Source organism: Erinaceus europaeus, chromosome 2 (assembly GCF_950295315.1).
Source record: "Erinaceus europaeus chromosome 2, mEriEur2.1, whole genome shotgun sequence".
Classification (NCBI taxonomy): domain Eukaryota; kingdom Metazoa; phylum Chordata; class Mammalia; order Eulipotyphla; family Erinaceidae; genus Erinaceus; species Erinaceus europaeus.
Genome location: NC_080163.1, coordinates 92129794 through 92141817, shown reverse-complemented (window position 1 = coordinate 92141817; position 12024 = coordinate 92129794). Strand labels below are relative to the sequence as shown.

At 35.8% G+C, this 12024-nt stretch overlaps 1 protein-coding gene across 1 annotated transcript in view; it reads left to right on the top strand.

Moving 5' to 3' along the window:
- The window catches only part of LOC103117211 (probable ATP-dependent RNA helicase DDX60), a 99700-nt gene that overhangs the window by 10258 nt on the left and 77418 nt on the right, over positions 1-12024 (top strand). Inside the window, exons 10-13 of the mRNA XM_007527223.3 lie at positions 2470-2575; positions 3247-3362; positions 8564-8724; positions 10736-10988. Coding sequence (XP_007527285.3) covers positions 2470-2575; positions 3247-3362; positions 8564-8724; positions 10736-10988 — 636 coding nt within the window. The remainder of the gene's footprint in view (positions 1-2469; positions 2576-3246; positions 3363-8563; positions 8725-10735; positions 10989-12024) is intronic.

The window sequence follows — 12024 nt, the reverse complement described above, 5'->3', positions numbered from 1 at the left end:
GAAAATTCTCAGGAAAGCAATTGAAATATTGGATAAAAGGCAATAAATATATTTTTGTATAATTATAGCTAAGCACAAAAGAATATAGTAGAAATTCCAGAAACCAAAAAATTAAGGTGTAGACTTTTCTCTGAAAATAACAAATAAATTATTGTGAGAACTTCTAATTAAGGGGCTGGGCAGTGATTCAGCAGATTGAGTGCACATGTTCCTTTATGCAAAGATCCGCACAACTGGTGAAGCAGTGCTGTAGGCGTCTCTCTCATTCCTTATTTCCCCTCCCTTTCTCAACTTATTTCTGTTCTATCAAATTCAGTAAACAAAAAATAAAAATTTCTAATGACAAGTTTTCTTCCTAAGGACTTTATTTAATTACAAGATCAAGGAAACTTTATGTTGGGAAATTATATAATCAACTGAATGTAACAAAGTCTGTAGAATAAAACATTGAAAACTCTAGGGAGTCAGGCCTAGTGCAGCAGGTTAAGCGCATGTGGCGCGCAAAGCCCAAACACCTGCATAAGGATCCTGGTTTAAGCCCCTGGCTCCCCACCTGCAGGGGAGTCGCTTCACAGGTGGTGAAGCAGGTCTGCAGGTGTCTATCTTTCTCTTGCCCTCTCTGTCTTCCTCTCCTCTTTCCATTTCTCTCTGTCCTACCCAATAATGACAATATCAATAGCAACAGCAATAAAACAACAAGAGCAACAAAGGGGAATAAATAAAAACTAAAAAAAAAAAAAACCTCTAGTTTTACAAGTCTTTATTCAATTGCAAATTGAAGAAATTTATAAAATAATAGAGGAAATTAACCATTAAAAACAATAAGCCCAAAATAGGATTTTTACATACTTTTGATTTAACATTTATAGAGTATAATACACATGCTTTCCCTTTCTATATATAAAAAAGACAGAAATTTGTACATTTGGAAGTATTATGAATATCAAGTGGAATAAATAAAAATGAATACATACTCTAGACATTACACAATGAAATTATAGAATATAAAAATATCTTAAAAGTATGTTACCTACAAAGAAACAAAAGCCAGTTTATTATTATGCTCCCAATAACAGTGGCAGAGTATGATAAAATTATGTATAACTTTTAAAATATAATCTAAGAATGAAGAAACACAAGTTTATTCATTGTAGCATCAATAAGGATAATTCTGTATACTGAGCTTCACGAAGAAGAAAATATTCCCAGGTGTAACCTGTGCATCCCTGTTGGTCAAAGCTCACATTCCGTGGTCATAGCTAGGAACATTCTAGGTTGCACTCATTTCAGGACCCAGCTTTCTCGTGTGGCAGAGTATGTTGACCCAGCCTCCTGTTGGAGAGTGGGGCAGTTTCTACCATTTTTTAAATTATCTTTATTTATTGGATAGAGTTAGCCAGAAATAGAGAGGGTAGGGTAAGATTAAGGAAAGAGACAAAGAGATACTGATAGCTCTGCTTTATCACTTGGAAAGCTTTCCCGGGCAGGTGGGGACCAGGGTCTTAAATCTGGGTCCTTGCACATAGTAACTTGTGCCATCAAACCAGGTGTACAACCACCTGGCCCCAGTATTTTATTTTTGTTTTTTATTTTTGCTTTCCCCCTTTTTGTTGCCTGTTTTTGTAGTTATTATTTTTGTTGTTGCTGATATCATGTAGGACAGGACAGGGAGAAATGGAGAGAAGAGGGGAAGACAGAGGAGGAGAAAAAGACACCTGCAGACCTGCTTCACTGCCTGTGAAGTGACGCCCCTGCAGGTGGGGAGCTGGGGGCTTGAACCGGGATCCTTAAGCAGGTCCTTTTGCTTTGCGCCACTGCGCTTAACCCTCTGTCTATGCTACCGCCTGACCCCCAGTATTTTGTAATTCCAGAGAGAGACAGAAAGAGAGAAAGAGAGAGAGAGGCAGATAGACAGAGAGAGAAAGAGAGAGAGAGAGGCAGAGAGAGAGACAGAAAGAGAAAGGCAGAGACAGAGAGAGAGAGAGAGAGAGAGGAAGAAAGATGGATGCAGACACAGACACAGACACAGACACAGACCCCGGAATTCTGCTCCAATATTTTCTGTGCCGGAACCTCATGCATGCAAGGAATGTAGTCTACTCACTGACCTTTTATTTATATAGGAGGGTAATGAGTAAGACATGTTTAAATACTGTGATAGGGAATATTCAAAGGAATAAGCATTAATATAGGAGACCTAATGCTCTAGCTATATCTTTCATCTTCCTTAAATTCTTTTTTTCTTAGAAAAATACATTGCTGTGTTCCAAAAATGCTTTCATGTGGGGAAAATAAGTTTATTGGAAGGGATAAAATTGACAGATGTATAAAATCAATGAAAACTGTCTTTTGTGTGTGTGTGTGTGTGTGTGTGCGTGTGTGTGTGTGTGTGTATGTGAAGTACTGATAAAAATTATAATGTTCCAGCATGATAGTTTCACATTTGATTTTGGTTTTACTTGTTTACAGATAGTTCCAAGGTAAAAATAAATAATTTGGGTTTTATCCCAATGACATCTAAAGTGATCGGCATGTTTGTTGGAGACATCTTGAAAGAATTTCCTTTTCTAAAGAGGTATAACTTAATATCTCTCAGTAAATACTTGTGTGTAATGAATACACTACTCATTAAAATTATTTTAAATTCAGTGGATTAAGTGGAGTATACTAAATGTGATATGTCCTTTAACACACAATGAGCTTAATATCAAATTTATCACTCTCACTTGATTATTGCTAGGTTTAAATCAGTACAATTTTAATCTTAAAGTCACTCCTGCATATTTTAAATGATTTATCAATTGATGTAGATGGCACTGTTAGAGAAACAGAGCACTCTGCTTCTTTTTTTTCATTTGATTATTATTATTATTCACTTATTGGTTGTCTATACATGGGTACCATTTCCCAGCTCCACATCATGAGTGTCTTAAGTATTCTTACCACCAACCTGTGACACCAAGCTCCACCTTTCCCAAAACTGTTCTCCTATTCCTTCTCCATAGTTCTTTATTTTGGTGCAGTATTCTACCCTCAGCCCATGTTTCTGGTTCTTAAATCTCTAATAAACTGCTCTTTGCATTCAACTAACTGCATCATACTTCAGAAAGAGGAAAGGGGAGTATGAGTTTTAAAAATATTAAAAATGAAATTTGTGCTGTGTTATATCTGTGAATATATTTAATGAGACTATGTTTTAATTTACTTGTAAGATATGTAATATGCACATTTCTTTCTGTCTCATAGTGATGATCCCACTGTAAAGTCACTGGTTAAACAAAAGGAATTTGATGAACTTGTACACTGGCATTCTCACAGACCCCTTAGTGACGATTATGATAGGACAAAGAGTAATTTCGAAGGTGAGTTCTGTGACCCTGGTAAAATGAATTAAAATAAGTTTCATTTGTGTCTTTTGTAGTGAAAACTTATACTATAAGACAGAAGTTATATTTATCTAATATGAATAGTTTGTAATGTGTTTAGATATAGGCCAGTAAAGGTGGTAATGCAGAATTCATTTTATTTAACAATAGTTGCATATTTTTAAAGAGTGATATATTTAATAAGCATAGATATAAAATTTGGGATAAATAATATTCATCAATATGTGAAAGAAATAATACATCATGTCTAGTGGTATCAGTCTTATTTTTTAAATTTATTTATAAAAAGGAAACATTGACTAAACCATAGGATAAAAGGGGTACAATTTCACACAGTTCCCACCACCAGAACTCTGTATCCCATCCACTCCCTTGATAGATTTCCTATTCTTTTTTTAAAAAATATTTATTTACTTATTTATTCCCATTTGTTGCCTTTGTTGGTTTATTATTGTAGTTATTATTGTTGTCGTCGTTGTTGGATAGGACAGAGAGAAATGGATAGAGGAGGAGAAGACAGAGAGGGGAGAGAAAGAAAGACACCTGCAGACCTGCTTCACCGCTTGTGAAGTGACTCTCCTGCAGGTGGGGAGCTAGGAATTTGAACCAGGATCCTTATGCCGGTCCTTGCACTTTGTGCCACCTGCTACCCTACCACCTTACTCTCAGCTTTCCTATTTTTAACCCTCTGGTAGGATGGACCCAAGGTCCTTGTGGGATGCAGAAGGTTATGGGTATTGACAGGTCGATCCATACTCCCAGTCTGTCTTTCTCTTTCCCTAGTGGGGAAGGGCTCTGGGGAAGCAGAGCTCCAGGACACATTGGTGGGGTTGTCTGTCCAGAGAAGTCTGGTTGGCATCATGCTAGCATCTGGAACCTGGTGGTTGAAAAGGGAGTTAACATACAAAGCCAAACAAATTGTTGACCAATTATGAACCTAAAGGCTGAAATAGTGCAGGTGAACAGTTGGCAGTTCTCTGTTTTGTAGATAGCTAGTAGGCATATTTTAGTTATATCACAAAAAGCCTGTGGCTATACTAGTGTTTTTTTTTTTCCTGAGCCTGAAATCTAATCTGCAGGTGGATCCTAATTATTGCCTGGGGAGATAATATCATGGCTGGCAGAAGGACCAGAAAGCTGGATTAGGGAAGAGAGTAGCTCCCACATATGGGAAAGGTGTATAAATATTGCTGATTGTAAACTCCATCGATTTGATGTGACCTGGGGCCCATATTCAGCTTAGGAGCCTATGTGAACTCTGCATCCCTGTAAAACTGAGCTCACATTCTGTGGTCATATGTAGGAATATTTCAAACTGCCCCCAATATCAGGACCCATCTTCCTTAGGTGTAGCATAGAGTATGTTGTCCAGGCTCCCTTCGGAGGATAGAACATTCTCTACCATTGTTGATCCAAGTTGAGGGCAAGGTCCTATGGGGGCCCACAAAGGGGTCTATTGTGTCGTTCCTGATAGGAATGACTGATAACAATGGGGAGAGGGATTTATTCTAGGTTTAGGCCCATCATGTCTGTTTGGGATCTCAGGACTCCCTGATTAGGGCCCCAGCTGATTCAGTCTGATTTTTTATTGATCTACAAAATCATAAGATAACGGATAAAATTCCACACCTTCCCATCACCAAAGTTCTGTATCCCCATTACCTCCACTGAAAGCTACAATAAGTAGTCCTCCCAAGGTTGCAGGTATGGGTTGACTATTATTTCTATAACTGTCTGTCTATATTTGTATCTATCTGCCCATTTTCCCCTACAGTCCTGCTGTCTCTTTCTTTCTAAGTCAGACCTACACCTTTTCTTCTGTCTCTGGGTTCTGATGTAAATGGAGTTCAGAGATGTCTGGTCATCTTCCCCTGTCATTTTACTCCCACTGGGAATATGGAGCAAATCTTTTTTGGAGTGTAGAAGGTGGGAGTTTTGGCTTCTATAATGGTTTCTCTGCTGGAAATGGGCATTGGCATATCAATCCATTCTTTCAGTCACAACAGGTATGTAGGTGTCTTAGTAAGTAGCCTAAAGAATTAGTTCACTATGCAAAATATATAAATGTGTTCAATGTTTTATATATATATTTGTAATACAAATTGAAATCATAATGGAATTCCCTCTCACATTTATGAAAATTATGGACATCAATAAAAGTTATTAACATTATATGATATTCTATAGAAACTAAAATTATTCTCTATACTATACCTATGTAGTGTAGAGAAGTGTTTACCTCTGAGAAATGCTGACTGAGATACAAAATATTATTGGCAGAGATATGAAACTATTATATATATTGACATAATTGGGGGTTATACGGATGCATCATTTTGTCAAAATTAACCAGATTCTTTCATTTAATAGTTATGCATTTAATTGTGTAACTTTAGTACCCCAAAATCTATAAACAGCCAAACTTAGGTATTTTATTTTATTTTATTTTTTTTATTTTGGACCCAACATCACTCAGTTCTGGCTATAGGGGTTGTAGATGTATCAGAGATTGAACCAGGGAACTCTCACATGCAGGTGCTGTGTACTGCCACTACACTATGTCCCAGCACTGTTGAATTTAGATCATTTTCTTTTTTTTTAATATTTATTTTATTTATTTATTCCCTTTTGTTGCCCTTGTTGTTTATTGTTGTAGTTATTGATGTCATTGTTGTTGCATAGGACAGAGAGAAATGGAGAGAGGAGGGGAAGACAGAGAGGAGGAGAGAAAGACAGACACCTGCAGACCTGCTTCACCGCCTGTGAAGCGACTCCCCTGCAGGTGGGGAGCCGGGGTTCGAACCGGGATCCTTATGCCAGTCCTTGTGCTTTGCGCCACCTGCGCTTAACCCGACTCCCCATTTTCTTTTTTTTTTACAGTTTAAATTGGGACGTCTGAAACTATTTTCTGTATAAGTCTGAGAAAATAGGTAAATATATTGTCCTGAAATTTTAGAGACCTATTGTATAAGAAATTTTATAAATAAATTTTAATGGAAAGAAAGTTCTCATAAAAACTTAAACTGAAATAATACACAGTTAAAGAAATCCATCATTTTCTCAAAAATCAAATATATTGAGGACATTGTTTTTCAAATAATTTCAGTTGTTTCATGCACACAGTTGATGGTACCTCACAAGTGTCAACATTATATTTATCAGAAAGGGATATTTATCAGAAGTGAGGGGGAGAGGGAGTGAGGGAGTGAGGGAGAGAGAGAGAGAAAGAGAGAACTAATAAAACACTGCTATGCAATATTTGGAGTTTTGTTATTTTATCATTTTAATTTTTATATGGTGTCAGGGATTTACCCCATGAAATCACTCATACAAGTCATGAACTCTGCCATTAAAGGATATCTCTGCCCCCAACTGCCGACATAAGTAAGGATCCCGGTTCGAGCCCCTGCTCCCCAACTGCAGGGGAGTTGCTTCACAGGCAGTGAATCAGGTCTTCAGGTGTCTATCTTTCTCTCCCCTCCCTCTTTCTTCTCCTCCTCTCTCCATTTCTCTCTGTCTTATCCAACAATGACGACATCAATAACAACAATAATAACTACAACAATAAAACAACAAGGGCAACAACAAAAGGGAATAAATAAATATTAAAAAAAAGAAAAACTTAAGAAATAAGATTGGTATGTGGGAGTCGGGCAGTAGCACAGTGGGTTAAGTGCAGGTGGTGCAAAGTGCAAGGACTTGCATAAGAATTCTGGTTCAAGTCTCTGGCTCCCCACCTGCAGGGGAGTAGCTTCATAGGCAGTGAAGCTGATCTGCAGGTGTCTATTTTTCTCTCCCCCTCTCTGTCTTCCCCTCCTCTCTCCATTTCTCTCTGTCCTATCTAACAACGGCATAAATGACAACAACAATAATAACTACAACAACAATAAAAAACGAGGGCAACAAAAGGGAAAATAAATAAATATTAAAAATTAAAAAAATTTATTGGTATGAACATAGAAGTGCAAACAGCCTTTTGAATGAATGGTTTTGCATTCTTTGATAAATGCTTACATATGGTATTGTTAAAAATTATGGTATTTCCATGTTTAATATTTTAAGATTAATATTTTAATCTTAGAGATTTTAAAAATTTTTAGTAGAGGCTGCATTCCAATTTTCAGAGTACAAGAATTCCTTTTTCTCTACACCTTCCCAATGTTTGTTATTTTAAGTCTGTAAAAATTATATATATATATATATATATGTGTGTGTGTGTGTGTGTGTGTATGGAAAGAGAGGGAAAGAGAGAGAGAACTCAAGCATATGAGTGAATGCATAATATTCATGATAATGGTAATAGGCAGTGGAATCTTGAACCTCTTGATACTCAAAAGTAAATGTTGTTTGATACAGTACTACTGTACTATCTTCTTGGCCCCTGTTTTCAATATTTTTGATCCAGGTCATTCAGTGTACAACTTTTTCTTTCTTTTTAAATTCTCTTTATTTATTTATTGGATAGAGACAGTCAGAAATCTAAGGGAAAGGAGCAATAGGGAGAGAGACAAAGACACCTGCATCCCAGCTTCAGCACTTGTAAAGCTTTCTCTTCTGCAGGTGGGAACGGGGCTTGAACCTGGACCCTTGCACATTGTAATATGTGCACTCAACCAGTGTGCCACCATCAGCCCCATGTAAGAATTTTTCTATACATTGATACAATTAGTTAGAAAGTTCTAGATGATAATCTTGAATCTTTTTGTCTTCTTTATCTCCAATTCATTCACAGTACACATGAGAGCTGTTGTACATTAGGTGTCATTCTTTATAGCATCCTTATATTTGCTTTTTTTCCCTCTCATTGCTGGAGTTTCACCACTTTGAGCTGTCCTTTCAAGAGAGATACACTATAGCACTAAAGCTTCCTCCAGTGTGGTTGGAACTATACTTGCTGGGTTGTATGCATAGCAAGACAGGTGTACTAGTCAGCTGAGATATTTTGACAGCTCTCTAATATTCTCTTTTGGAGGGACAGAATAAGCATCTCCTTAACCAATGTAATAAGGCATTATTCTGTTGGCAAGTGGTAACCCAATTTAAGATTACTTCTATAACAGCCTGAATTACTGTCCCAAACTCCAAATGAAAATGCATATGTGACTGGGATGGTGTAGAGCATTAGTGGGATTATTATTAAAAAAAAAAGTATCATAACACATGTATTTTTTTTCCAGATAGATATAAAGATTCCAAATCTTTTAAATCCTACCAACAGTTTCTTACTTATCAGAGATTTTACGGTAATTCATTAGAATCAGTTCCTTCAAAACTCATTATAACTCAAGATGGCAAGACAAAGAAGAATTTAAGTGAATCTAAGAGCAAGAAAACACATGTAGGTTCTGAAAAATTTTCTCACAAATGCTTACTTTTGTCTTAAGTTGATATTTACTTAGTTCCTTTGGTAACTTTTAAATGCTGTGCTTTTTCAATTTACATGTGATCACTTTTTATTTTACTTGCTAAAATGGCTTAACCTCCATATAAAATGTTATAGTTGGTCATTGACATAATAAAGTGTATATTAATTGCAAAATAATGCATGAGGTAACAGGAATCTTGGGCTTAGAAATATTGAATAATCATTTTTTCATGGATCACATAGAGAATGGAGCACATGATATAAATAAGGAAATCTCAAACTACTTCTGGGATAATAATATACCTTGATTATGACAATACTTAATAGTTTCAGATGTAAAATAATTGTTTATTATTCCTGATAATATAAATAAATAAATATAGAAATTTTCATGTTAAAACTATATTTACTAATGTTATGAGTTCAAGGGAGGATAACACTTGCTATCTTTAAAAATGGACTTCTCTTTGGGCTGTAGTCTATTTCTTCTGGTTTATAAATTAAGAATAATAAAAAGAGCTTTTACTTTTACCAGTTTTCTCCTAAAATAAAAAATTTAAATATTAAAGAGACTCAACTTCACACACACAAAAAAATGCCCATCTATCAAGTTGAAGTAAACATTAAAGTATGGGGAACGAAATTGTAGAGTTACTCCTTCAAAATACACAAACACTCAAGAAAGCCTTTTCATTCCCAGTTTTGAGTATATTGTAGGGGATATTGTATATTGTAGGGTTATTCTTTTGCCTGACTGATAACCAACTAATAAGCATAGGTAGGATGTTTTAATCTCTGAGAGGCAAATAACTACTTCACCAGCTGGAAGACCATTTCTTTTCTCCTTCCTTCCTTCCTTCCTTCCTTCCTTCCTTCCTTCCTTCCTTCCTTCCTTCCTTCCTTTCTCCCTTCCTTCCTTCCTTCTTTCCTTCCTTCCTTCCTCCCTCCCTCCCTTTCTTTCTTTCTTTCTTTCTTTCTTTCTTTCTTTCTTTCTTTCTTTCTTTCTTTCTTTTTTTCTCCTTCTTTAACCAGAACACTGCTCAATTTTGTGGTACAGGGAACTGAACTTAGGACTTTGAAGCCTAAGGCATAATTTTATGCATGATTATTATACCATCTCTCAGGCCCTTCAAAGACATTTTCAGCAAATTTCTATATTTTCTATTCAAGGTAACAACAAACAGTAAATTAATTGCCTTAAAATGTTCTCAATCCTGTAAAGCTTCTACTGAATTACTTCAGACATCTAAGCAGAAATTGGGGCTTCTGCATCAAAAAAGAAGCCTTTTAAAACCCAGCTAGACAGTCTTTCTCTCCTTGCTGTGGCCATATCTTTATTTTCATAGCTAATCTATGGAAGAATGGAAGAAAAAATTCCAGGAAGAGAGACAGGTACCAGTGTTTGGGAAAAAAATTCAAAATGGTCATATATTGCTGATTTTATGACATTTAATTTGCAATCTATATTATTCAGGAATATTGAAAATTATCTACAGTTAACACTTACACTTAAATTAATATTTCATATATTTTTCATTAACAGAAGCTTTTATTTTAAGAAAGAAACACAAATATTAAAATTGTGTTCACTTGGGAGTCGGGCAGTAGCACAGCGGGTTAAGCACACGTGGCTCAAAGCACAAGGACCTGTGTAAGGATCCCGGTTTGAGCCCCCGCAGATGGGGAGCCACTTCACAAGCAGTGAAGCAGGTCTGCAGGTATCTATCTTTCTCTCCTCCTCTCTGTCTTCCCTTTCTCTCTAGATTTCTCTCTGTCCTGTCCAACAATGACGACATCAATAGCAACAACTATAATAACTACAACAATAAAACTACAAGGGCAACAAAAGGAAAAAAATTTAAAAAAATTGTGTTCACTCAAGAATGGAATGGTGGTCAAAGTAATTGACATATGCTTAAAATCTCAATCATGAAATATCCAATATTTCCCAACATATTTTCACATTTCGTTCTGTTCTGGCTAGGCAACTAAAGCTGAAATGATTGCTAGAGAAAATAAAAAGAGATTACTTGCCAAGGAAAAACAAAAAGAGGATCAAAAATGGAGTGTTATGTCCCATTCTATTGAAAAACAGATGAAAGAGAATTTAATCTCTGGAATAAAAAGTCTAGAAGATTTCATGAAGTCATGTAAAAGTAACTCACTGAAACTTAACGTTGAAATGGTAGGATTAACTGCCTGCTTGAAAGCATGGAAAGAAGATCGTCAAGATGAAGGTATGCACCTCAATTCTTTAAAAAATTTTTGTGGTTTGGAGAAATAATAAGAAGGACTGTTGGTGATTGATATCATCAGGAATTTGAACTAAAAGTTTAGGTGCATCATCTTACTTTAATCATATAAAATTTCTCTTATCATTGTCTTATCAATGTATAGTGAAGTCTTGAAGGACCCCAGTAGCAACTACACAGCACCTTTATAAATAAATTAAAACCAAATCATAATCAAAGGTTGGTTTTAAAATCAACTACCTACAAAATAGAGGACACATTGTGAAGGAGACTATGTCAGCTACCTTTCATTTCCAAAGAATAGGCCTTTTTTATTTCTGGATAAAACTAGGATTGTGCTTATCTAGCATGCTGGGTTCTTTCAAAAGCTGTGTTGCCTTTATGAACTTCATCTTACTATTTCTGCAATAACAAGTATTAAAGAAAAGATGGGATGATTAAGATAAAGGAGAAAATACTATTAGAATTGTATAAATTGACAGCAGATGGGCAAGGTGTACTACATCAAAGCAAAGAACTTGAGGGAAAGAGGTGGGGGTGGGAAGAGAACTGTGGGGTCCTGATGCATAATGAAATTATACTCACATATCAGTGATTGTGCTGTAAAGCATTAACCTCAATTAAAAATGACTATGTGTCATAATACCTCTAAAATGACAATTCTTGTTAGTATATCTAGTGAACCTGTACATCTTTAGCATTTCACATGTATTTATTTAACAGATAGTAGGTTCATAGCCACCACCACTCTCATTCTACTAACTTTAATCCATGCTTGCAAAATCAATCTCATTAATAGTTGAGTCCATCCCAATTAGAGGTATTAGACTGACATGTATTTCTCCCAACCAAGACATTTAGCTGGTCATTAACGTAGATGATTTAAGAGTGGTTAAAGAATATAGAATATTTGTTTAGCTCATTTAATGAAATTCATATGTTCAGAACTTGTGGCATCTACAGTATATGAAAGTACCAAGATTCCTTAATTATGTATACCACTGTCCCAAGCAAATGACTT